The sequence below is a fragment of the Aspergillus puulaauensis genome, chromosome 6 (assembly GCF_016861865.1).
Source record: "Aspergillus puulaauensis MK2 DNA, chromosome 6, nearly complete sequence".
Taxonomy (NCBI): domain Eukaryota; kingdom Fungi; phylum Ascomycota; class Eurotiomycetes; order Eurotiales; family Aspergillaceae; genus Aspergillus; species Aspergillus puulaauensis.
In genome coordinates this window covers 131,216-156,161 of record NC_054862.1, presented here as the reverse complement: position 1 = coordinate 156,161, position 24,946 = coordinate 131,216, and the positions used below count along the sequence as shown (strand labels likewise).

The 24,946-nt window shown below is 51.4% G+C and overlaps 11 protein-coding genes across 11 annotated transcripts; 6 read left to right on the top strand and 5 right to left on the bottom strand.

The window, feature by feature from the left end:
* Window positions 1–737: 737 nt before the first annotated feature.
* Window positions 738–1,834, top strand: APUU_60058A (NAD(P)-dependent oxidoreductase; the record flags this gene model as incomplete). Its single annotated transcript, XM_041706860.1, has 4 exons — window positions 738–758; window positions 806–994; window positions 1,042–1,373; window positions 1,432–1,834. The coding sequence occupies 4 exons, from the start codon at window positions 738–740 to the stop codon at window positions 1,832–1,834; spliced, it is 945 nt and encodes a 314-aa protein (XP_041559204.1).
* Window positions 1,835–2,114: 280 nt separating this feature from the next.
* On the top strand, window positions 2,115–4,163 carry APUU_60057A (flavin-containing monooxygenase; the record flags this gene model as incomplete). The annotated part of the gene is made up of 7 exons (XM_041706859.1): window positions 2,115–2,407; window positions 2,462–2,674; window positions 2,721–2,878; window positions 2,926–3,021; window positions 3,073–3,209; window positions 3,258–3,624; window positions 3,694–4,163. 7 exons carry the CDS (start codon window positions 2,115–2,117, stop codon window positions 4,161–4,163), a joined length of 1,734 nt encoding a protein of 577 aa, XP_041559203.1.
* A 596-nt stretch (window positions 4,164–4,759) lies between these two features.
* Window positions 4,760–5,533, top strand: APUU_60056A (uncharacterized protein; the record flags this gene model as incomplete). The annotated part of the gene is made up of 3 exons (XM_041706858.1): window positions 4,760–5,157; window positions 5,207–5,278; window positions 5,323–5,533. 3 exons carry the CDS (start codon window positions 4,760–4,762, stop codon window positions 5,531–5,533), a joined length of 681 nt encoding a protein of 226 aa, XP_041559202.1.
* A 106-nt stretch (window positions 5,534–5,639) lies between these two features.
* On the bottom strand, window positions 5,640–7,535 carry APUU_60055S (cytochrome P450; the record flags this gene model as incomplete). Its single annotated transcript, XM_041706857.1, has 9 exons — window positions 5,640–5,802; window positions 5,849–6,009; window positions 6,053–6,163; window positions 6,215–6,541; window positions 6,593–6,684; window positions 6,730–6,844; window positions 6,889–7,150; window positions 7,197–7,260; window positions 7,307–7,535. 9 exons carry the CDS (start codon window positions 7,533–7,535, stop codon window positions 5,640–5,642), a joined length of 1,524 nt encoding a protein of 507 aa, XP_041559201.1.
* A 1,670-nt stretch (window positions 7,536–9,205) lies between these two features.
* Window positions 9,206–10,189, bottom strand: APUU_60054S (dihydrodipicolinate synthase family protein; the record flags this gene model as incomplete). The annotated part of the gene is made up of 2 exons (XM_041706856.1): window positions 9,206–9,736; window positions 9,797–10,189. The coding sequence occupies 2 exons, from the start codon at window positions 10,187–10,189 to the stop codon at window positions 9,206–9,208; spliced, it is 924 nt and encodes a 307-aa protein (XP_041559200.1).
* A 531-nt stretch (window positions 10,190–10,720) lies between these two features.
* APUU_60053A (allantoate permease family MFS transporter) lies at window positions 10,721–12,290 on the top strand (the record flags this gene model as incomplete). Its single annotated transcript, XM_041706855.1, has 2 exons — window positions 10,721–11,040; window positions 11,090–12,290. 2 exons carry the CDS (start codon window positions 10,721–10,723, stop codon window positions 12,288–12,290), a joined length of 1,521 nt encoding a protein of 506 aa, XP_041559199.1.
* Window positions 12,291–12,811: 521 nt separating this feature from the next.
* APUU_60052A (uncharacterized protein) lies at window positions 12,812–13,636 on the top strand (the record flags this gene model as incomplete). Its single annotated transcript, XM_041706854.1, has 2 exons — window positions 12,812–12,884; window positions 12,951–13,636. 2 exons carry the CDS (start codon window positions 12,812–12,814, stop codon window positions 13,634–13,636), a joined length of 759 nt encoding a protein of 252 aa, XP_041559198.1.
* A 1,313-nt stretch (window positions 13,637–14,949) lies between these two features.
* On the bottom strand, window positions 14,950–17,171 carry APUU_60051S (uncharacterized protein; the record flags this gene model as incomplete). The annotated part of the gene is made up of 5 exons (XM_041706853.1): window positions 14,950–15,229; window positions 15,286–16,371; window positions 16,478–16,691; window positions 16,745–17,114; window positions 17,157–17,171. 5 exons carry the CDS (start codon window positions 17,169–17,171, stop codon window positions 14,950–14,952), a joined length of 1,965 nt encoding a protein of 654 aa, XP_041559197.1.
* Window positions 17,172–17,446: 275 nt separating this feature from the next.
* On the bottom strand, window positions 17,447–18,119 carry APUU_60050S (uncharacterized protein; the record flags this gene model as incomplete). Its single annotated transcript, XM_041706852.1, has 2 exons — window positions 17,447–17,752; window positions 17,808–18,119. 2 exons carry the CDS (start codon window positions 18,117–18,119, stop codon window positions 17,447–17,449), a joined length of 618 nt encoding a protein of 205 aa, XP_041559196.1.
* A 274-nt stretch (window positions 18,120–18,393) lies between these two features.
* APUU_60049S (ATP/GTP-binding protein) lies at window positions 18,394–19,017 on the bottom strand (the record flags this gene model as incomplete). Its single annotated transcript, XM_041706850.1, has 1 exon — window positions 18,394–19,017. The coding sequence occupies one exon, from the start codon at window positions 19,015–19,017 to the stop codon at window positions 18,394–18,396; it is 624 nt and encodes a 207-aa protein (XP_041559195.1).
* Window positions 19,018–19,279: 262 nt separating this feature from the next.
* APUU_60048A (uncharacterized protein) lies at window positions 19,280–24,703 on the top strand (the record flags this gene model as incomplete). The annotated part of the gene is made up of 5 exons (XM_041706849.1): window positions 19,280–20,125; window positions 20,188–20,770; window positions 20,836–22,043; window positions 22,098–23,546; window positions 23,612–24,703. The coding sequence occupies 5 exons, from the start codon at window positions 19,280–19,282 to the stop codon at window positions 24,701–24,703; spliced, it is 5,178 nt and encodes a 1,725-aa protein (XP_041559194.1).
* Between the last annotated feature and the right edge of the window lie 243 nt (window positions 24,704–24,946).

Genomic DNA, 24,946 nt, shown 5'->3' with positions numbered 1-24,946 from the left:
TAAGAAGTCTTTTTTATCTATATTATAGATATCTTCTGTCTATATATTATATTAATAAAGCTTCTGTATTAAAAGCTTAAAAGATAGTATATATTTATAGGTAGAATCAGCCTGTATATATACTGCGTCTATACTAGTAGTATAATAGTATATAAAATCTTTATTATATTATTTTAAAAAGTATCCAGGCCAGTATTTTCCAGGCCGTTTTCTAATAATATTAGCGGCAAAATTTCTTAATATTATATATAATAGAAATAAGCCTTCCATACCGAGATTATTAATATAGATAATAAGATCTTTTATCTGGTAGTTATTAAGAACTTATTAATTTTTATATTAGGCTTTTTTTAACTGCTGGATACCGCAGTAGTATTTTAAGAGGGTTAGCTAGTTAACTCTATACTTTTACGTAATATTAGTATAATTAATTAATTTATTAAGCTTTAAGGATTCTAATTCTGTAATTACTTCTTTAATTGGAGTCATATTAAATAAGTTATGATAGTTTAAAACTACGTAAATTATCAGTTAAAATAAAAAAATCGGGCGCCAGGTGGGACCGGGCGTCAGGTGATCAGCGACGGTATTGTCAGATTATGGAGTGGACGATCTCCAATTATGTAGTGGAGCTCCACATCGTGTCCCTGCAGTCCACTACAGACCTTGGCCTTAGCCAGATATTTCAGTTGATAGTATTCCAAACCCTGTACCAGCATACATCACCCACAGACAATATGGCCTCGAACATTGGATGGGTACGTATCCCACTACATTCTGATGGAAACATGGATTAACAAACCAGCTTGGACTCGGATCCATGGGCCTACACATGGCGCTCAACCTGCAGAAGCATCTCCAGGCAAACAGCCTCCCTCCCCTCCACTACAGCAACCGGAGTATGTCAAAGGGAGAGGCACTCCAAGATGCCGGCGCTCTCCCAGAGACCGATTTCGAAAGCCTGGTCAAAGCATCCGATATCATTTTCACCATGGTACAGCACACCACCTCGCATGCGACCAACTACTGACAGAATCATAGATCTCCGACGACACCGTCTTAGTCTCCCTTGTCACCGGAGCCCTAACCACCAACACCTCCCTGGCTGGTAAAATCTTCATCGACACCTCCACCATCCACCCAGATACAGCCGCGTCCACAGCGCAACGCCTCGCTGAACGGGGCGCATCATTCATAGCAGCCCCCGTGTTCGGCGCCAGCCCTGTTGCAGCAGCAGGGAAGCTCATCTTCGCGATTGCCGGGCCCGCCGCCGCGATCGAGAGAGTAAAGCCGCTTATCCAAGATGTGATGGGCCGCAGTATTATACACCTCGGTGAAGACGTGCGTCGGTCTAGTTCGCTGAAGATATGCGGGTAAGCAAGTCTACTAGGTGTACCCCATCCAACCTCTGACCCGTCTTTGTTTATGCAGAAACATCCTCGTCATAAGCTTCATGGAAGTAATCTCCGAAGCGCACATCATCGCCGAGAAGACAGGCCTCGGTATGGCCCTGCTCGAAGAGTTTATAGGGAACATGTTCGGCCCCGTGCTGCAGGGTTATTCCACGCGGATAACGAGCGGCTCGTATGCGCCGCCCCCGGAGCAAGGGCCTGGGTTTGCGGCTGCGCTGGCGTGTAAGGATATGCGGCATGCGCTGGCCATTGCGGACGCGCATGGGGCGAGCTTGCCGACGGTGGAAATTGCTTTGGGGAGGTTGAGTGCGGCGAGGGAGTATGCGGGGGAGTGTTTGGATAGTGCGGCGGTTCATGGGACTGCGCGGAGGAAGGCGGGCTTGGGGTTTTGGAATGAGGGTTGTACTTGGAAACAGGAGTAGATATTGGAATAGAGTATACTGAGCGAATCCGATGGAAATTCCAACAGCTGAAGAAGCCTCGGTGAAGTCCTCGTAAATCCAGGGACTCTGAATCACCCCGACAAGTAAGAAATGGACGTCGAGTGGAGGGAAACTTAGGCCTGGTGGACGGATGGTGGAGCTCCACTGGGCAGGGAAAGGCGTCATGTCTGCCAAATGGATAAGGTAGAAAAGACGCCGAGTTCCTGAAATCTACAGCCAAGCAGTAAATTTCGTTTAGAATTGTTCATAGAACTGCAACATGGGGTCTCTCGGTATCAGCCAAACGGTGTCCACCGGGAACTACGAGATCATCGAACAGCCCAGCCGCATCGCGAGGAAGATCCGAGTTATTGTCATCGGCTGCGGTGCCAGCGCCATCAACTTCGCGCACGATGTCGATAACAGCGGCCTGGATCTGGACTTGGTCTGCTACGACAAGAATCCCTCGATCGGGGGCACTTGGTATGAGAACAAGTATCCGGGGTGTGGATGTGATATCCCGTCGGTGAATTACCAGTATTCTTGGGCCCCGTCTACGCACTGGTCCTCGTTGTATGTTTCTTGTATTTCTATGTCTATTGATGGTGTGATCTGATGGTTTGGCAGCTATTCCAGTGCGCCTGAGATTTTGCATTACTTTAAATCTGTTGCGCAGGACTATGGCCTGATGAAGTACATGCGGCTTAACTCCAAGGTGGTCAGTGCCAGATGGGACGAAGATGAACAGCAGTGGAATCTCCAAATTCAGAAAATGGAAGGGTCAAAGGAGGTTTTCGAGGACAAGGCGCATGTCCTGGTCAATGGAAGCGGTGTTCTCAAGTGAGTGTCTGCCTGTCTACTTTGAAGCCTGCTAAGATGGTCTCAGTAAATGGAAATGGCCTGCAATCCCCAACCGAGAACGCTTCAAGGGCCAAATGCTGCACAGTGCAAGCTGGGATGACAGCATTCAGCTTCAAGGAAAGCGAGTGGGTGTCATTGGGTCAGGGTCCTCTGCTGTCCAGATTGTTCCCAATATCCAGCCTGGTTTGTTATTCACCTTGTTCATACAGAGTGGAGACTGATTCTTTCAGTTGTTTCTTCGTTGAAATGCTTCATTCGCAGCCAATCCTGGGTTACTGCCAGCTTCGGGCAGCGCTTTGCAGGGAAAGGAGGAACAAACTTCAAATGTGAGCGCCAGCTGCCTGCATGCATACATTATGTCAATCTAACAGGACCAGACAGCGAGAAACAGAAGGAAATCCTCCGGTCAGATCCAGACCGGTACCTAGCATACCGAAAGAAGATCGAGTCCGAGCTGAACTCGCGGTTCCGCTTCATCCTCAATGGATCTGCAGAGCAGGCAGATGCAAGAGCAGTCAGTTACCCTCTCATCACATCCTTCAGTCTCTAAAGATCATCACAGGCAGCCGAGCGAGACATGCGCAGACGACTAGCCAAGAAACCCGAACTGGCCGATCTGATCGTGCCCACCAACTTCGCCGTCGGCTGTCGTCGCCCAACACCCGGGGCTGGATACCTCGAGGCGCTGTGCGAGGACAACGTCAGCGTCGTGTCGTCCAGCATCCAAGAGTTTACCCCGAAGGGTATCCGGACCGCCGATGGCGTAGAGCATGATTTCGATGTTATCGTGTGTGCCACGGGCTTCGATGTAAGCTGGAAGCCCGCATATCCCACCATCGGGCGAGACTCGCGCAGTCTGAGCAAGGAATGGGCGGACGGCCCGAATACGTATCTGTCCATTGCGGTGCCTCATTTTCCCAATTACCTGAGTAGGTTTTCGTCCGTTCTCGTCTAATCGTGGAGATGGCAGGGAACTCCGCTAATATTGTCAAATGCAGTCTTCAACGGCCCATACGGTCCATACGGCCACGGGAGCTTCCTGCCCATAGCTGAAACGGTGTCCAAGCATTTCCTACAAATGCTCACCAAGATGTCTGAAGAGGGAGTCACATCATTTGACGTGAAGCCCGAGGCCGTGGCAGACTTTGTGCAGCACCGACGGCAATTCCTGCCCCGGACGGCGTGGTCCTCCCCCTGTCGTTCGTGGTTTAAGCAGGGCACCGTCGACGGCGAGATCATGATGTGGCCCGGTTCGAGGATCCATTTCTTTGAAAGCATGAAGGCGCCCCGGTGGGAGGATTATAGTCTGACCTATACGACTGCCAATCGGTTTGGGTATTTGGGCAATGGGTTTGCGGCGAGGGAGTTCGATGGCAGTGATTTGACTTGGTATTTGGGGTTGATGGGGGGTGAGGATGTCCAGCCGGAGCTGCCGGACGAGGACTTTGCAGATTTTATGGTCTCGTAGGCGCAGGTATTTATTTCATTCGCTTTGGTAGTGGTATAGTCAGTATAGCTAGAGATCAACATGGCCAGATGCAATTCAAATACCACATAACAACCAGCACCACTTTACCCCGGAGAAGCGGCCGACTCCGCCAGATCGATGACTGAACTTAGCACGAACAGCCCCGCAGGAAAAGACAGAAGTAGCGTAATAGCGGACTTCTTAATTATTGTCGCTGTGAGTGACTTGTTCTGAATGCGACCAGAAGTCAGCACAAGCCCTGAAGAACCGTTAGAACGGACCAACCTGCACCCCATACTAAATAATAAATTCCCAACAGTAGCGGGCTCTGACCCTGAACAATCACCGCAGAAGAGAACATAACAGGCTGTTCGATATGAGTGCCCCGCAGTGGCTGTGGTGGTGGGGAAAGTCCGTCCACCAGGGGCAGACTATCGGTATAGGGCTGTTTCAGGCCAGCAGCAAACTTAATATGGAACAGTCTTGTTCTCGAATAGATTCAGTTTCGAGACATTCCCATGTCTTCCCATAAAGCCGGTTGTTTCCTGCTGAAATATGTCGTCTTCATTATTCACTTCTCAACCAACCCTGACACAATGAAGCTCTTCGCCAGCCTCCTCCTCCCAACCCTGGGACTGTCCGCCTCACTTAACAAACGCCAGGACACCTGGGGCGGCAGTGTCTCCCTCGGACCCAGCAAATCAACCATAACCAACGCCGTGACAACTCTCATCCCTGGCCCAGCGCCCGAGACCCAAAACGGCGTCCTCTTCCTCTGGCCCGGCATGAGCAACGGCACCGGCGACCTCATCCAGGCGACCCTGGAAAGCTGGGAGAGCAACGACTGGTGCGGTGCGAAGGCCACCGAGTGGTGCGTTCGCGCCAGTGTATTCGGCAGCTTTGGGCAGCTGGACGGTGAACCTGGTGTGGCTGCTGGCGATGACCAGGTCAAGATCGAGTATACGCTGCAGGACGATAATGATACGTGGAAGCAGTGAGTGATTACCAGTACCTGCGGGGTTTAAGGCTTGCTAACAGTACAGGACTGTGACGAATGCGCAAACCGGCGATGTCCTTTCGACGTTCTCTCATGCCTCTGGGCCTTACATGACTGGGTATGCCTCTCCTAAACATACGGAGATAGATGCTAATAAAGTAGATACGGGACCGGAACCGAATGCAACGAAGGCTGCACCGGTACCTCCTCCGATCAGAAGTACATCAACACCAAGATCACCCTCGCCGAGGCCGACACCACCTTTGGAGACACCATTTCCTCCGCCGGTGGTGGCACGTACGAGGGGTTGTCATCGAGCGAGGGCGGAAAGGTGTGGAGGATTGAGAGTATCACTCTGCCTGCCATGGTTTGATCATTACATATCCACTGTCACGGTTATTGCTATTAGTGAACGTGATATATTCAGTACTGTGTACCTGTTGAGTAGGAATCATTGCAACGTAAATAAGTAAAAATAACTACGCCCATCGGTCTCGCAATACCCTGACCTCCACCGGTTTCTTGTTTATCGCGACGACGTTGTCCACCCACTCCATGCTCTCCTCGTCTGTCTCGAATAGTTCCATATCAAACCGGCTGAACAGGTGCGCGATTGTGAGTGAGAGCTCCTGGTACGCGAGTCTGTACTTGTTAGCCATATCCTTGCATCATGGAAAGAGATACGCACGGGCTTCCGACACACTGTCTCGACCCTTTGCTAAAGGCGACCATCCACCGATCAAGAGCTTTCCCCTTCTCACCGAGCCATCGCTCCGGTTTGAATTTCTCCGGCGAGTCGAAGAGGTCGGGATTGTCGTGGATGGCGCGGTGCGTAATCGAAACAATAGTCTACAAATTAGTATATACAGTATCACTAGGGCAACTGACTTACTCCTGCAGGCAGAAAGTGGCCCTGCACTGTAACCCCAGGCTCAGGGACAATCCGGGGCGTCATGCCTGGCACGGGCGTAGAAAGTCGCAGTGTCTCTCTAACTACTGCCAGCTATTCAATCATTAGCGAAGTCAAGTCTCTAGACGATCATGGACAAAGTACCAGATAAGGCAATTTGCGAATTTCCTCCCAGCGACATTCGCGGATATCCGACTCCACGGCATCAAGTTCCTGGCGCAAAGTAATCAGAGTCGCAGGGTTAGTGAGAAGATAGTAAGTCGCAGTGGTAAGCGAGTAGCCCGAGGTATCGCTGCCAGCCAGGATAAAGAGCGCGGCCTCGTCGATGAGTTCCTTTGGTGTTCTGGCTTTGTATCCGCGCTCCTCGCTGGGAGTTAACATGGCGTCGAAGATGGTTGTTATACCGTCTGGGGTCGTGTATTTGCCCTGCTTGCGGCGTTCTTGGACGCCTTTGACCCAGGCCATACATTGCTGTCTTTGTTAGTCGGGCTTGCTTGACAGGGATAGAGTACGGCAGCTTACTTGTCTAAACTGTGCATAGCCAGAAAGCTTTGAAGAGGACAGAGAGGCTGGAAGTCGGGGCGCGATGTCGTTGATGATCGGGAAGTGTTTTGCTGAAGGCGTCAGTATCTATAGCTGACCAGACAAAGATGTCATACCAAGCCACATTCCATGCGTGATCTGGTCCATGCTCGTCATAAGAGGGTGATCCAGCTCATAGTCCTTGACAAACACATCGGGCTGTCCGAAGAGAGTCACATAGATGATGTCGACCTGCTCATTAGCGACATCCGCAGGATCAAGACAAATGCACCCACCGAAAAACATTTAAACATCCGCTGGATATCCATCGGCTCGCCAGAGTCAAGTTTCTGCTTGAGCTTCGTCGCAGCCTGTTGAATAACGTGGAAGATCCTGGGGGTGCAGAGCTCGATCGCGGCGGGCGAGAACAACGGCGCAATGGTGTTTCGGTATATGCGATGGCGCTTCGCGTCCATGATGGCAATCAGAGCTTCAGGGTAGATCAGGGCTTTGTAGAAATGAGGCGATTTGCCGTAGTCTGTTCCGGCGCGATAGATTCTTCTTGAATCAGTAGAGGTTGTTGTATCCGGCACGGAGGACTCACACATGGTAGAAGTCGGGGTCGTTGACGTGGACGTGATTCGGTGAGATGCGGATGACAGCAGTTTCTGAATCGTTAGTCGTTAATAAATAATAATGAATACTGAAGCATACGGTATTTCTCATGCAGCCCTGGCAGGCGTTTCACCAGGGTCCCATTGTCGACGACATCGAAATAAAACTCCCACCACCCCGTGAGTCTAGCGAGTAGAGGACCAGGAATTTTACGCAGAGGGTGGAAATACAGTCGTTTACAGGATATCCACAGACCCGAGAATACTAGGAAAAGGAGTAGTGCATAGCCCAGATGGGCTGGGTTGTCTGGCAGCGACAGCGACAACATGGTCAATCTGTGTTCGCAGTTCAGTGACACGATCTTGTATTTACAAACCCGATCGGCGCGGGGATTCCAGGTTAAAAAGAGCCTGGCCAGAGACGATCGGCGCGTGGGGACGACAGGGGATATCGACATCGGCTGAGCTGGTCGGCCCACTGCGATTCCGCGTGTCGAGGACCCAAGCCGTTAAATATTGATCAGGGCGCAAGGAGATACCATGCGGCATGCAACTTGCAGCTGGAAGAGTTCTGACGCAAGGGGTCTATCGGGGACGTGCTGTTGCAACCGTTCTTGGATGAGCAGGACAGCTATTCAGATATTATGAAGTGCTATCTTGTTCCTGTGTCAGCTTGACGTATTCCGACTGTTCAATGAACCATGGAAATGGACCATGGAATCAGGGCGTTCATGGAAAGACAGACAGGCCAGTGCCAGTGGCCAGAGACAGGATGACCAACAGACCCCTCCTCCTTTGATGCAACTGCCCCTCCTTTCTTTGATGGAATTCCTCATTTGCTCGTCTTCTTTGATGAATTCTTGGGTCCCCCGCTGATCGTCCATCCAGCAAGCAACATTCATTGTTCTCCAGTCATCCAGTGGTCTGCCCCACGCCCAATCTCCGACGGTCGACTGCCGATTCCGAACCGCAATCCGGGAACCAGTCCATTTCCAACTCCAGGGACAGCTAGCGTTGCAGAGGGTTTGATTTGTATTGGTAAGCGAGGGCGCAGTGGCCTCCAAACGGTGGAGAATGAGATACGAGCGTTGGCCTCTGCGCTTCCACGTTGCGCACGCTCCACCTTGCATAATCGCCTGCCATAAATTGGGAAGATATAGCCATCCCGTCTGTCAAACATGGTTATAAACGTTACAGTACAATAAAAGGCACATTTGTGGAGGTTGAATACATATCAAAATCTGACGCCATACGAACCATCCCGCAAGCAGTGATTGCACAATCTGGGTGAGTTCAGATCTCGTAAAACCGTTGGACGATTCCTTGGTGTAGATAGTGGAGCCGACGTTGCGGGACGTTTACTGGTGACCATGGCTCCATCTGTGGGCCTATGGATTGTTATGGAAGCAGCGAATATGATCTGAAGACGCTACTGCTGACATTGATCTTACTTATTCTCCTTATAAAGGATCCCACCGCCGACTCTATCAGAGGTATCTGTAAAATCCGTGGTAGCGCCTGAAACTCGCGAAGGACATCCTGTCATCGCATTGCGCACTGTCAAAGTCAATAAGCACTGCGTTCAAGTTGCGGAGGACAAAACTCAATCTATTGATGTCACCATGGATAATGCCCAACTGGTGCAGTCGGCGCAGCTCATGGCAGACATCAAGATCTCTTGACTTTAGAGTCTAGATTGAACAGTGAGATGTTTGATATTTCGACCGACCTGGAGCCGGAAAAAGCTTCATAATTTCTGCTTGGAGTTCCACCCTGGGCTTGTTCGTCATTCGATTGTACCAAATGATCGTACAGATACAGGCTGGCTGCGCGGCTAAGCAGGTACTTCAAGGAAGGACGAGAGCTAAGCAAGGGTTATCGCAGCAGATACGGCGCTTAAACATATAGTTAATCCCGGGGTATATGAGCTGCGCGCTAAGGGCGAGATGCTGTTGGTTATGACATAAAATCTAAAAACACCAGTCCGTATAGATAAATTTCACATGCTATGTTCCAGCCTAGTAAGCTCCGCAAATATCTCCAGAACCTCATCACCAAGGCCCATCGTGGTGTAAGCAAGCGGCCGGCACGCCCTGGCAGAACCGTAGCCAAAATAATGAGCAATAACAGCCTTCACTCCCGCAGCCCCAACCTTGGTCAATGCGCTGTTAGCATGTGCAAGTTTCGCCTGAAGTGCCTTCGCCCCTTGTAAGTCGCCCGCACGGTACAAACTGAGGAGTCGAACATGCACCTTGGGCGCGATATTAGCTAACATGGATATAACGCCCTGGATGCCAAACAGGGATGTATCAAAAAAGTCGGATTTCCCACCAAGTGCAGCGGACGAGAGTGGCCACAGCGTTGCGGAGATCCGGGTGAGTCTACCAGTACTGGTACATGATGATTTCAGCCCGTTGATACTGGGAACGCTGTATGGGACGCGGATAATAGCGTCAGAGGATACGTCGATGCTACTGGAAACGCCGGGGAAGTTGTATATTAACAGTGGGAGCGACGACTTGGCGGCAATCTATATTTACACCGCGTGTTAGAGAGTACGACGCAACAAAGTCTCTGGGCATATCTATACATCACAAAAGAATCCCTCGAGAAGGGGCACATTCATTGCAGCAATCCAGGGTGTGGGCGGTAGGACGAGAGCAAAGTCCGCCCCTGAATCTCTCGCCTCAGCTATATGGTCGAGAGTGCTTTGTACACTGGTAGTGCCGCATCCGACTATTAGCTGGACATCTTGATGTCCGATTTCGTTGCAGTGTGCCCGGATCGCTTGGACAAGGGCCATGCATTCCGAATGGTTGAGATCGGCATTACTATCCTGGATTACAAGGCCCGCGATTCCAGCCACAGCCATGCGCTGTACGTGTGCAAGGGTACTGGGGAGGTCCAGGGACGCATCCTCGTTGAAGAAGGTTATTGGGGCTGCGTAGACGCCGTATTTGGGGTTAAGGCGGCTACCTGGCATAACTGATTTCCTCATGGGACGATGGTGGTAATATGTAAATGATGAGATACTAGGTAGACTGCAGCCAATGATTGATGTATTGTGCTGTATCAGCTCCTTGGTGGAGCTCCACATGGACAGGGTGAGTGATAGGGGTGGAGTAACTGTCTACCCAGGAATACGGAGTGTCCGGTGGAGGTGGAGGTGGAGTGCTGGTCCATGTTATCTCTATTATTCCTCGGCGTTGGGTGTGAGATACATGTAGACAACGAGGGAGGGTCCTGGGTACAGAAATGGGCCACTGTTCTCTTCAGGATGTAGGAGTGCTCGTGGTAGCTGTATGTTGTATATTGTCCAGGATATTCAGTGCTACATGAGATAATGGGTTATCAGTTAGTAGAGGATTGGCGTCTACCCCATATTTAGAGACGTCTAATATCTCCAAACGCGGGGAAGATAAGCAGGAGATAAGCTCAAGAGCATTTATAGTCCCGTCTTTACCCTGTTCCTGCGGTATATTCCAACAGTTCATAATTTCTACCAAATACTGCCATGGACAAGCACACACAGATAGAGAGCGCCCCTGGCGATGTCGACGTGGCCAAAGGCGAGATCATCCAAGACGCCGATCCAGCCCTCAGGCTCACTGGCGGCGTTGTCGTCGAGTTCACACCCGAAGAAGAGAAGGCTGTCCTGAAGAATATCGACGTCCACATGCTGCCCCTGATGTGCTGGGTCTACATGATGCAGTTTGCCGACAAGTCCACGCTGAACTATGCATCGCTCATGGGTCTCCAGGCCGACACAGGCCTGGTGGGAAACCAATACAGCTGGGTTTCGAGTATTTTCTATGCGGGCTTTCTCGCCTGGGAGTAGGCATTGTATACCCATTATTGCCGGCCTTGACTGACAGTAATGCAGATTCCCTACCACGTATCTCTTCCGCCGACTGCCAGTGGGGAAGTATACTGCTGCCAATATCCTCTGCTGGGGCATCGCGCTGTCCTGCCATGCGGCTGCGAACAACTACGCCGGTCTGCTCGCCTGTCGGTTCTTTCTAGGAGCCTTCGAGGCGAGCGTCACCCCGGCCTTCGTGCTGATTACCTCGATGTGGTTCCGACAGAACGAGCAAGGCCGACGCATGGGCTACTGGCTAGCCTGTAACGGGGTCGCTCTGATCCTGATGGGCTTCATCGGCTACGGAATCTCTGCCATCCAGGACGCCCATCTCGCCCCGTGGCGCATTCTCTTCCTCATCCTGGGGCTGCTCACCGTCGCCACGGGGGTTGTCTACTTCTGGTACCTCCCCGACAACCAGTCCAACGCGAAGTTCCTCGACGACCGCTCCAGACTGATCGCCATCGAGCGCATCCGCGATAACTTCCAGGGCATCGGCAGCCAAGTCTGGAAATGGTCCCAATTCCGCGAAGCCTTCCGCGACCCTCGCACATATCTCTACGTGCTGTTCTCGCTGCTCATGAACATTCCCAACGGCGGCATCACAACCTTCGGCTCTCTCGTCATCAAGTCCTTCGGCTTCTCCGACCGACTCTCCCTCCTCCTACAGTCCCCGGCCGGCGTGTTCGACATCGCCGGCAAGTTACTATTCACACACGCCTCGGACCGCCTCCTCGACCGCACAGCGATGGCCTTCCTGGCGATTCTAGTCGCCATGGCCGGCGCAATACTCATGATCGCAGCGCCGCAGGACGCAAAGCCCGCCCTCCTAATAGGCTACTACATGATCAGCGTCGCCGGCGCAGCATGGGGCCTCATCATGGCAGCCATCTCAAACAACACCCTAGGGTACACTAAGAAAGTCACCGTGAACGGGCTGCAGATCGTGGCATACGCCGCTGGGAACTGGATAGGCCCGCAGACGTTCCGGGCGGATGACGCGCCCGAGTACAGACGGGGCAAGACGATTGTGGCTATTATGTATGGGGCGAGTGCGGCTGTCTTGCTGGTTCTGCGGGTTGTTAATGTATATGAGAATCGGCGGAGGGATCGGATGCAGGCGGAGGAGGTTGAGTTGGATGATGAGGCCAGGCAGGCTATTCAGCGGTCGAAGTTTATGGACTTGACGGACTTTGAACAGCCTCGCTTTCGCTATGTGAAGTAGCTGTAGCAATTATGTGGGAGAGGATTGTATACGGCTACTCTGGAGATATATAGAGTTCAGACACGGTGCAATGATAATGACTGCCTGTCCTGGCTGTTACTTGCTTTCGATAATTGCCCACTGGCCCCTAAGTCCCTCTATACCGAAGTGGGGAAGTAGAAAGCCTGCTTTATTGGGTTACCTTTCCGTATCTTAATATCCTTAAGACACAAGGCACGGTATATATCATACGAATATGGCAGACCTTGAAGTCGTCCAGCATGGCAAGGGCTGCTTGTTCAAGTGTTTATTGCAGTCAAGTGTTTACCGCCAAGGCCACAACAAGAACCCTGCTCGATTGCACCAATTAAAGCTGTGGAAATGGGGCTTCATGCACCCTGACTGTGCCGCAGCAAGACACCCAACCACGCGAAAGGCCGAGTATTTGCTTTTGCCATTCAGGGGCAGTACTTTTGGCTGGACTATGCGTCTTTCGCTCGCACAACGGCACTTCTCTCCTTGTCGCGCACTTGCGGAATGCCATGATGGCTGCGTTTGTCGTGCTCCTCTATCTGGCTGCCACAGCCAGCATCCAAACCACCTCAGCTCAAAGTGGTAGGTTGACCTTTTCCCCTCCTCCGTTGCACATCGATGACAACTAAAATATCCGTACTACGGTAGTGGGCCCTTACCTGGAGCACCCGTTGAAGCAGGACCTCATGCCGACAGACGATGCCTACTTTGCCTGGAAATGCTTCAACTGCAAAGGTCCCATCACAATCGCGATACACGGAAAAGATTTTCATGGCACCACCACCGCCGACTGGTCCGATAGCTCGACAACGCTGCCACCCAGCTTCCTGCCTGCAATTAGACCGCACGAAACTGCCGCCTTCTCGTTCGCATTGTACAGCACTACCAAAATAGATCGCAACACATTGAGCCTCGGCGATTTTGGTTTTGAATTCTCGCTATTTGCGCCGACCCCGACTACGGAGACATTTACCCTCACGGAGACGTTTACGCCAACTTCAGAGCATACTACCAGTCATACCGTGGAGACAAGTCAAATTCCTACTCCAGGAGCAGCCGAAGAGGAGGACGACAGCGCTGACAGCGACGAACAAGAGACTGGGGGACTATCGACTGGCGGAAAAGCAGGTATTGGTGTTGGGGTCACCGTTGGCGCTCTTCTTCTTGCAGCTGGAGCATTCCTGGTCTTTCGTCGTCGGAAGCGTGCGGAAACAACGACAATACGCGAGATACCCGCTACCAGTGCCGTGAACCTGCCTGGGCCTGGGCCTGGGTTGGCGTCGAATCAGGCGAATACGGTGGCGCCCGGACAGCGCTATGAGATTGGTGGATGAAGTATTTATGGTTGGGACAGTGACAAAGGCCAGGATGACTGCGATGCAAAGGGGGATTTGCATGCCCTATTCGAGTCCGGCTAATTAGCTAACAACGAACCGCAGCTTCACCATACATCGCTGGACGTGGCTATTGGTGATCGCCTCTAGCCTGAAGCAATGAACCGGTGGCTTCATGGTCAGATGCAAGATCTGTAATCTACAACTTACAATAGTTCTACGATCAAGGACTGTGAATGATTATTGTATTAATGACACTATTTACCTTTTTATTGTCACCTGCTACTATTAATGTCGTGTACTCTAGAACAGCCTGTTCTCCGTTTCGGAGCCTTGCAACATTTATATCAATCTTATGACTTATGAAATTCCTGGTTGAAACACTATTAGACTCCTAGGTTATATACCTCGATGTTCTGTTCTTTTCTCGGGCGATCTCTGTATTTATAAATTTCCTCCTTCGAGCCCAAAAGAATCTATGTTCATTTAGAATTCCGGTCATCGGCACTCTCCAACCACACTATTTCCTATACAATATCCTCAAGACTACAATCTTCAGAACCGGGCAACCATGTCTGAGACGAAGAAAATCTTTGAAAGAGCTCTGAGGCAGACATCGTGGCCGTCACCCTTCCATGCCCGACCTCAAGAATCGACTCTCAGGCGAAGTCAGGGAGAAGCTTACGATGACGCTCACGCAGAAGAGCTCACTTTCGGTCCGGATGGATCTGACAGCGGCAAAAGTTGGCTTGAGTGGACTACTGCTCGTTTACAGGTCGAGTTTGATGTAGAGACTATTTAATGGATACTGGTGACATTTCCTCTGTACAGAATTATATATCATCTGCAAGAATCGAATATCTCAGCAGCAACCATAAATGAGAATCCCTAAATATCTTTCAACAAGGCTAGTTGCTTATGGGTCGGTTTGGACGCGAACTGCTCCCCTTTTTAATAAATAGTCTAGATGGATGGTAAATAGGCATCCGGGGTTTAGAGGGAAAGTGGCGCCGTTCCGACGCCAAAGTGGCACAAGGGATGTGCTTATCACCAGATATCCGATGCAGGCTTCTCGAGGTGTCTGGGAGCAGTGTTCTTGATTTGATATCTACACACGAAGGAGTGAAGACCTCAGGGCCAAGGAAAAACCGGCGCCTTACGAATCTACTCATCGTATCAAGGAAGGAGCAGCAGAATAGAATTCATTTTTGGAGTAAGCCAGAAGAAAAGAGCCAAATCCTTCGTACAGCGTTGTGGAGAAACCACTGCCATATTCAAAGACCCCGAGAATATTGTAAGTAGGCTAAGTAGCACTAGGGAAAGTCAGAGACAAGCCTTTCAGCGCCGGGAAATATAGCAGTATACACTTCACTTAACACATCAAGCAGCTCTTCAGAACCTTTAGGGTACTGTATGATGTCGTCTGCTGCATACATTTCGATGCGAAACCGCCCAGGGAGTCGCGGCGTGCCAGATATCAACGGCTCAATTAGGCGCATCGTCACCTCACTGGATTTCTTAAGCAAGGGTCCTTGTGTCCTTTCAAGGATATCTAGGAGGTTGTTAAAGGTTGCATCAGGCATATCCCGTATCCTAATTCGTATTAACTGGTGGGTGTCTGTGAACATGTAAGGCTGGTAAGAACGCACATGCAGTCTGATATATCAATGTCAATTGCCCTGGTAAGTCCACCCGGTGGGGGTATAAGGCCAAGGATTCCCTGGTGGAACCTAGTTACCAGGGCGTGGAATCGTCGCCCAAGGATCTGTAGCCTGGAGACTTCTCTGTAACGTGTTTTATATTCCGGGGATGACGGATCCAGGCTGTGATATATTTCTTTCATCATGACGCTCGTGACGTCTGCTTTCGAATTATTGCCAGGGTTTCCAGGCCTTTTTGTCGCCTGCAGATGGTTCGGACTCGAGTTGATGAAGTTCGTCAATACTCGGCTATTGGAAGGTACACTATCTTCAAAGAGACGGAGAATATGATACCGACGAAGAATCCCGTACGCAGTGATGTTGCGATCTAGGCTGCTGATGATTTCAAATCGCACTTGAGGAGAGACAGTGGGCTCAACCTGCCAAAAGCGAGACAAGCCTCTGGACTGATAGGAGATGACTAGGTCGCGCAAACTAGCAATCGCGTAAGGACCAGCTATCAGAACATGAAGTAGTGTAGAGGCTTTAGCATGTTTTGCCCCTAGACCTTGCAGCTCCTTCTCGATATGTTCTCGAAAGAAGGTCTGCTCCGGCGGTGGAACATTGTGCAAGATGCACCTTTTTCTCTCTTCTGCCATATACCTACCTAGCCATGGCGTAGACCGATACACAGAGCCGTTGTCAGACTTTCGTGTCTTCTCTCGGCCAACTGTTCTGGTACTGATCGATATATCTTGGTCCATGGAGTCGGGTTGTGAGCCTACTACGGGGGAAGGGTCATTGACCATCTTTTCTCCCAACAGTAGCGAAGGATCGTTAAGCAAAAAGTCAAACACATTCGTTGGGCACGGTGGCATATTCATGTACACGTCTGGTGCTTGTTGGAAGTTGAAGTCTACCACTTCGGAGTTCGGTTCGGCCGGCATCAGACCGGGTCCTTGTTCGAGTATATCAACGTCAAGATCCTGAATGAAGGCCGTGGGTGCAGAGATGTTACCAAAGCTCTCTATGAGACCAGCATGATCATTTGATAAAAGTTTGGGGTCCACGCCAGACTCGTCATCCGCAAACAGCCTGGTAAACTATAGTTAGCTGGTATCCCGCGATTTTCCTTCTCCTTTCCGTTCTTTTCCTTTATTTTTATTTTATTTATTTTTTTGTGCAAGTTGCTTTCACTAACCCGAGCTTTAAGACGACCGGTAAGACTGCTTTCAAATCGCCCGAGTCAGAAAACACTGCCGCAATGATTGCGTTCAGGGCTTTCCGGAGGACCCCCGCAGACCTCGACCCTGATCGCATATCATATTTAAGGCAGCAGTCCAGTTCAGCTTTCTGCGCAATTTTAGCACAGTGGCTGTTGCTACCGAGCCGCGTTCTCAGTGAAGTTGTGCCGGCTTGCCATTGTCGCATGTTAGACTCGGCGTGGTTGACTGTAACGCTGACTTACCTCGACTCCAGTTATTAGAGAAGCCAACCCAGGCCAGCAGAAACTGCATCAGAAAGTTTCCAAGATGTGCTAGCCGGCTGTTTCCTGGTTTGTCTTCCTCGTCCTCCGCCCCTCCTTTCCCTGCTGCGGTCAACGCTAAGAGCAGGATATCCTGGTTCTGGAACTTATAGCCAAGGCGCTCTTGAACAAACATCGCATCGTTCAGCGTCGCCATCGCGTCGTTGAAGGGAGGTGATAGATAGTGTTCTACAGACGGGCTGTATTGTACAACAGCGAAACGAAGGAGGTTGAGGAACTCCAAGTGCTCTGTGTCACGACCAGGAACGGCCAGGTCACCTGGGGCTAGCAAGAACAATATGCCACTCAGACGCTTTCGGTAGGTCAACGTTGGCTCCTACGGTAATGGACATACGGACGCGCGCGACATTGCCTAGTGCAAGTACTTTAGAAATACAGCCGGCCTCCAGTGGCTAGCGTGATCCTGGTCTCTCCATACGGCTAATCATCTGCTTGGGGCAGTAGAATGTATTCGATTGGTATCTGGCACGTAGTCCCTGGCCTCCAAAATTTGTGGCTCTACTACAGGTCCGATATTGGCCCAGAGCCATCTATGGACACTACCCCCGAACGCCCTGGATTGTATGGGATCTAAGTACATTCATTCTCAAAATCACCAAACAACACTGGTGCTATATGAGTAGACTAATCTCGCCCAGCTTGATTCATTCGTGGTGCTCCAGGTTCATGATACTGTCCAGCCTTGCCAGGTTCTCGACCCTTGCGCTTGTTTTTAGGTCTCCTGCCGCGTCTCCCTTTATACTCATGGTGAATCTCCCTCAGGAGAAATCGCAGGAGAGCCCCCTCGTACGCTTCATCCTTCGGGAAATAGAGCCTATTCGCCACGGTATATGCCCGCAGAGCTTCTAGCGTTGAGAACGTCTCGACAGGGGTGCCGTTTCGAACGGACTGTAATAGATCGACCAGGTTGACATATGTCTCGACTACAGCCTGCGCACTATTATCATTGATAGGCCCACCAAGACCCGAGCCCAGACAAACAAACCTTTCGTGCGTCACCCAGCGTACGCGGCGAGGGTGCTACCCCGAGGCAGTGGCAGATCCGCTGCCACGATGTTATATTTTCCGCATCAGATCCGAAGGCTGAGTTAAAGGCGCGGATGACTGCAATGCGGAATCGCGCCCAGGATTTCTTTCGCTTGGGGTTTTCACGGCCCCAACCAAATGTGTCGTACATTCGAGACAGCTCGGAATGGATGGGCTGATCCCTCCGATAGGCAAACCTTGGGTATGAGGCGAAATAGGCGTCAATCTCATCGTGGCTCTGCCGTGGCAGATCTTCGGAGTGGTCAGCCATCCCGACCATCTCTAGCAATGTCTGTGGAATACAGCATTTCCGTGCGCGAGAAGAGATCCCTGTTTAAATACCGCTGCAATCTTGAGTGTAATCGTGTTGCTAGTAGTAATATAACATGAGTAACAAGTAGGGGCGGGGCTTGCAGGTGGCGAGTCAGCCGTAACCCATCAAGGAAGTTCCCTCCTGCAACTGTTCTTAGTACCGAATCGGGAAAGGAAAGGCATTGATTGGGCTCTCGTAAAGCCAATACTGTGCTGGCCAGATTCATAAGATGCTAGGTACAAATAGAGCGTGCCCCGCAAGCAAGGCTGTCCCAGAGGCGCATGACAACATCCACGCGGTCTTCCAAGTCCTGCAACTCCCTTGGGATGGTCTGGAACGCGATACCATTTGTCTCGAGAACCTGCACGAAAGTACGATGCATATCCTCCCACTCTGCCGTCGCCCTGGCCATCAGTCGTGTTCCATCGTCGACCAGCCATTCCTCCTGCGGCGGACAAAGAACCACCAGCGCCTTTCGCATTCGGTCTCGGAGGTACTTCCAGTAGTATGAGCTCTCGAGCATTTCCTGCGCTTGCGGCGGTCCATATTTAACCGCGTAGACGATGGGATCAATTCCAGACCGGTCACATAGAACAGGGTCAAAGGGATCCTTGCTCTCCTCCTTGCACTGGGCCGTGAGGATTAATTGCTGTAGCTCGAGGGCTCGTTCTGGGCTATCTGTAATGTCGTCGCGAGTGAACTGGTGTTCTTGCAGAACCTTTCGTGCCACTTCTGTGATGGAGCGGAGATGCAGAGACGGATACTTGCGTGAGAGGGCGACCTGTAATGCATGGGACAGGGTTGTTTTGCCAGTACATTGGGCGCCGACAATATACACAGAGGTTGGTCGGGACATGTTGCGAATATGTCAACGATGCAGGCAGATCAGGCGCGTCGGACTCGGTGTCCAAGCAGTTATATACGAGCCGTTCGATCTTATTAAAACAGGGTCTGCTTCTGACCCCCGCGTTGCTTGGTGCAAAAGTACGTTTGATGGAGGTCAGCATCGGTCGCGCCATCTAGTTACATATTTAAATCGCTGCGTTCGGGGACTAGGACATCCCTGGTTTTTATTAGAGATAACCATCTTAGATATCTTCATACTATATACTGCCAGGATGGCCCCGCAGACGCCAGGTTCCTTTGCCCGTATTTTACAGTCCGAATTTGCTACAAGCGACGAAAACTGGACATATACGCTTCACGACTTGCCCGGGCCCAAGGCGACGAACCCCGGCCGATGGGTGAAGTCGCTAGAGCTGGCCTCCAACCCGAAGGCACGTAAACTAGAGCTGAAGCTCACCAAGCTGGATCCGAATCGAGCCACAAGTGCTTGCGCTTTGGACCGTTTGATGCGCTTCTCCTTTGCTGATTTCCGCCTGGGACAGTTTGAAGAAGGATCGTGGAAGAGCTTTACTGCCAGGGAAACAGGTGATTATCTTGTTCGACTTCTCAAGCAAGGAATCGTTCTCAATGGCGCCTTGTACAGCTTTTACGGCCACAGTTCCAGCCAGCTGAGGTCGCGCTCTTGCTATTTACTCCGAGGATCGAAAGACGAGGTGGCGGAGTTTGTAGAATCGCTTGGGGACTTCTCCAAGATCAAAACCGTGGGCAAGAAGGCTAAGCGGATTGGTCTTCTCTTCTCGTCCGCCCCGGCGATAATGGACGTCCCGGATGGCCGATATGAGGACATTGACGATGTTGAAAGAGCCGGATACAACTTCACCGACGGCTGTGGGTTGATCGGGGCAAATGCAGCGAGGTTATTATCCCAGAAACTGGCAGTTGTTAGTCGCAACACACGCTACCATCCATCGGTCTTTCAGATTCGGTTCAAGGGCTACAAGGGGGTGGTGACCCTCGAACCCGACATGCCCAAGAGATATTGGTTTCAGTTCCGACAGTCGATGCGCAAGTTCTCGGGCACTGCAAACCGGTCCTTCGCTGTGGTCGAATATTCCAAAGTAAGAGACCCAACCAAGGTCGTGAATTGGTGGGCGGTGTTACTTCTTTGCTGACCGGTTAGCCCTATACTTACGGCTATCTCAATGATGACATCGTGCTGCTTCTGAGCGCTCTTGGGATTTCCACCGAGGTGCTTCTCCACAAGCAAGCGACACACTTTGACCGACTGCGCACATCGGTGACGGATCCTGTTTTAGCATTTAGCTTCCTGTGTTCCCTGGATCGATTCCACCAGGCTGAGCAGCTCCTTCTCAAGGGGATTGAGGAATCCACTGGTGCCCTGCGCGGCCTAGTCACCGCGGAGTACAAAAAGATGCTTAGCAAGCGTGAGCTTCAAAAGTGTCGCATTCTCGTCCCCGAGTCGAGGCTATTATTTGGCGTATGTGACCCCCGAGATATTCTGGAAGAAGGAGAGTGCTTCCTACGAGTGACACACGAAGGACATGGAGGACGCCCGATAACACTCAATGGGTGTGACGTTCTGGTGACTCGGAATCCTTGCCTTCATCCTGGAGACCTGCGAAAGCTTCGCGCAGTTGATCGACCGCAGCTTACACATCTAAAAGACTGTATAGTCTTTTCGGTCAAGGGCGACCGGCCAGCAGCCGACCAGATGTCGGGAGGGGATCTTGATGGCGATACCTGTAAGTTGGGAATGTGACCTCTCAAGTTTTCAGCAGTCTCTCTGTATAACACCGATATGCTATAGTCTTTGTGTGCTGGGACCCCGACCTTGTACCCTCGACGTTGTCCGAGCCAGCACTTTACCCCCCCGGTCGACAACCGGTCTCCCTGGACAAAATAACCGCGGATGACCGCATCGAATATTTTGCGCGGTACACAAGCATAAGCCTAGGCCGCGTCAAAAACCTCTTCTTGGATTGGGCAATGCGCAATGCAGACGGTGCTCTCAGCAGTGAGTGCCAGGAGCTGAACCGGCTGCATTCCCTATCTGTGGACGGTAACCGGATAAAGATTGATGACAGATTTAACAAACTACCGCCACTGAGCGATGAAGTACGGGACTCATTCGTTCTTAATGTCCTGCATCGGGAAGCAGAGAAGGAGTCCCAGCAGAGAATCGCAGCACGAGGCAGTCGGGGGTGGGCACTGGCCTCGCGCGACGTGGTTGAAGCTGTTCTGTGCCAGCAGCGCAGTTGCTCTGAGTTTCGCATGATCCAACTGGCCTACGAGTGGTGTCGAAGATCTGGAGAAGCCCAACTCAGCGAGCTTCTACCATACTTTGATCCCGCGGCGCTGAGTATAGAGGAAAAGCATTGGCTGCTGCAAGAGCTGCCTGCGACGACTGGGCTGCCCGGCCTGGTCATGAATGGTCTGATGAGCTCCGACATTCTTGAACAGCATGAACTGTGTCAATTCCATCTTGACTACCCCGGCATGCGCTGGAAGCGTATTTTCTCGGCTGATAACCGGCTCGCAAATCTGTTTGAAGTGCTGGATAAATCCTTCGCCCAATTCCATCGGAAGCTGTTGGTATTGCGGATCCACGAACGTTTGAGCATTGCTGTTTATATCCCACGTCTCATCAGCATCGACGAAGACGCCCTGGTGGGAAAGGACGTGCTTGTGTTTGCATTTCCGCATACACAGCATCAAGGCAACGTCCGCGACCGCATCCACATCACGGGCAGCGAGTACAGGCTGAGCTTAACCCATTCCACGCTGCAGCTATACAACCGCCAACGCCAGAATACATTTATTTGGATCGGCCAGCCTGGAATCAATGATGCATCCTTTCGCCAGACCAGGGGTAGGGCAAATCGTGCCCGGCAGCGAGACCAGACAAATCTGGAGGGCATCAACCACGATTGGATCGCAAGTATTGCTCTCGATCGCTTCAGTCAAAACATGCGAACCCAAATCGGCCCAGTACGACGGCATGGGATTTCTGCAGCAGTGAGTATATTCATTTATCAGCTGGCTGGCAACTGGGCTCATGATCGAATATAGGAACTTTACGTTATCAGCAACGCCGACGTGCATTCATTTCAAACCCTGGATATGTGGCAGCGCAGTATTGATACTATGGAAACAACACCCCTTTTTGAGAGAGTGCCCCCTCCCCTCGTTATTTATCGCACGTCCACAGCAGACTGGTCATCGCAGCAACGGGAAATGTGTGCACTAATCCGCGATGGCGATATGTCCCAGCTGGACCAGATCCAAATGCAGTCCAGCATCGTCGTCCCAGTTTTCCAATTCTGCTTTGAGCATAATGACCGTGACCTACCTGGAAAAATCTATAACCACTATTTGGAATCAACGAGTGCTGTCAGCAGATGGCTTGCGCCCAGGGAGCTGCTTGATGGACTACTTCAGGGCCTGCTCTACACCCCGGCAAATGCCATCTTTTTTTCACGCCTTTGTCCTTGGGAAGAAACCCTGCCTGACTGTATATATCGATGGCTGAGGGCAAAGACCGCACAATTGCTGGAAGCCGTTTTCCAATCAGCCAGCTTCGTCGGCACCTTTGCAATACAAGCACTATGCGCCATTGCCCGCGAAGCTATCAACATGTCACTGCCAACCTTTCGCCTTCTGGTCGAGAAGGCCTGCCTGCTACTGGAAACCCCAGACCAAATGCTCGAGGTTTGCCTAGAATGCCTCCAGCCGACCGGCGAGCGATTGCTAAAGGAATATCCCGCCGCTACAAATTACTTTACGCGCAACCTCTTTGGAATTGCACTTGACCACAGTGAGGAGGCATGGGGCGCAAGGCCGCCGCATAACGACTTATGGGTATTTCAGCCAGTCGCCCTGGCTCTCACATACCCCGTCTTGACTAGCAATCGCCGCATAGACGCACCGCAACTGGAACGCTTGGCGGCTGGTGACCATGTCCGGTTTGAATTGGCTCGGTACCCTGAGAACGTCTTCCTAACGGACCGTCCAGGCTTCGACGCCATTATCGAATCATCCAAGCCGGGCACGGTCACATTCGCCTGCCTCTCGTACCCACCTCCCTATGTTGCATCGGCTCGGTGGCGAATGAAGCATGGCGGGTCGTTTGTCACCAGTAAAGCAATGTTGGACTCGCTAGTCACTTTAATGGAACAAAAGGTAGATGCATGCGCTTTGTATCCCCAGCTGGTGGATGACTACTGGGATCTGGGAGGTACACAGGAAGGTGCAGCATATGATTCTCGCGAAGACCTTAATGACTGCCAGAACGAAGCAGTGAAGGCGTCGCTCAATTCCTCCCTGACCTGCATTTGGGGCCCGCCTGGAACTGGGAAAACACAGACAGTTGCTGCGATTCTACAGGAACTGTTGCGTCGGAGCCCAGAGGAACGGGTCCTTGTTACTGCCCCCAGCCATAATGCCGTGGACAACATATTGAAAAGATACTTGAGCCTTGTGGGCTCATCAGGGGTCATCCCCCTCCGAGTTACCACTAATGTAAGTGTTTTCAAAGCCCTAGGATGCTAAATTTTTAAATCTCTAACCGTTTAATTTCCCTGTAGATACGTAAAGTATCCCCTGATTTGGTTCAATATGCCTGTGACGGCATGGACAACAAAGAGTTCAATTTTAATCCCAACGCCAGAGCCCTCGCTATCGAGCGTATCCAGCAGGCCCGCGTAGTCTTCACAACATGTGCCGGAGCGGGACTAGGCCTTTTACGAAACGAAAAATTCCAGATAGTCCTCATTGATGAGTCGTCACAGCAGTCAGAGCCCATGTCGATCATTCCATTAAGCAAGGGTTGTCAGCGAGCTATTCTCGTCGGAGACCATGTGCAGCTCCGCGGAACAACAGGGAAATACGCCAAAATAATGGGTATGGACGTTTCCCTTTTTGAGCGGCTGTATGGGACAAATGATGAGGTCACGAAGCAAGCCCTCACCAAGGTGATGCTGGATGTCCAGTATCGAATGCACCCGCAAATCGGCGAATTTCCATCCCGCGAATTCTACAATGGCAGGCTCAGGGCACACGCTTCGTGCCAGGATAGACCACTCCCTGTGGAGGGATTCCCTTGGCCCCGGCAGCAGCAACAACCCCGCGCAGATTCCCCAGTGGCGCGGTGCGTTTTCGTTCCCTGTACCGGAGCCGAGGACGCTGGGTATCAATCCAAAGGCAATACCAGCCAGGCGGAGCTATCCAAGAGGATTTATCAGCTGCTGACAGCCGCCGAGTCAGAGGGATCGTCGTCAGTTGCAATCCTGACCCCCTACACGCGGCAAGTCAAGATACTCCAGTCTCTCCTTCCAGGCTCTGCGACGGTTTCCAGTATCGACGGATTCCAAGGCCGCGAAGCGGATGTCATTGTTTTCGTGACTGTGCGCTGCAACCTGCATGGCGATATTGGGTTTCTGAGCGACCTTCGCCGGCTTAATGTTGTCCTCACCAGAGCGCGCGCGGGACTCATTGTTGTTGGTTGCCCCCGGACTTTGACCCAAAATGTGCCTTCTAGCCTCGGTGTCAAAGGTGTTGACGGGACTATGAACAATACCAGTGATGGTGAGAACGCGGTTAAGCAAGCTGTTGACACAGACAGTATTCCTGTTTGGAAGCGACTAGTAGCTTCCCTGGCAAGGGTTGAGATATCCTAGCATGAATGGTCGGTGGCTTAGGGTTAGCACAATATCATATTATACAGTATCACCGATTTAAAGCAAAGGTGGAAGACATCTTTGCGCCCATGTGTGACAGTGTAACAGACAATCCAGAGACCAGCCTGATATCACTCCTTAGTAACCCCCGTACGGCTCCGCCTATAGGAACTGGGCCCCAGTAGGCTTGGTGAATGCCACATGGGCCGAATCAGACAGATACAGGTGGCAGGCAGGCATGTG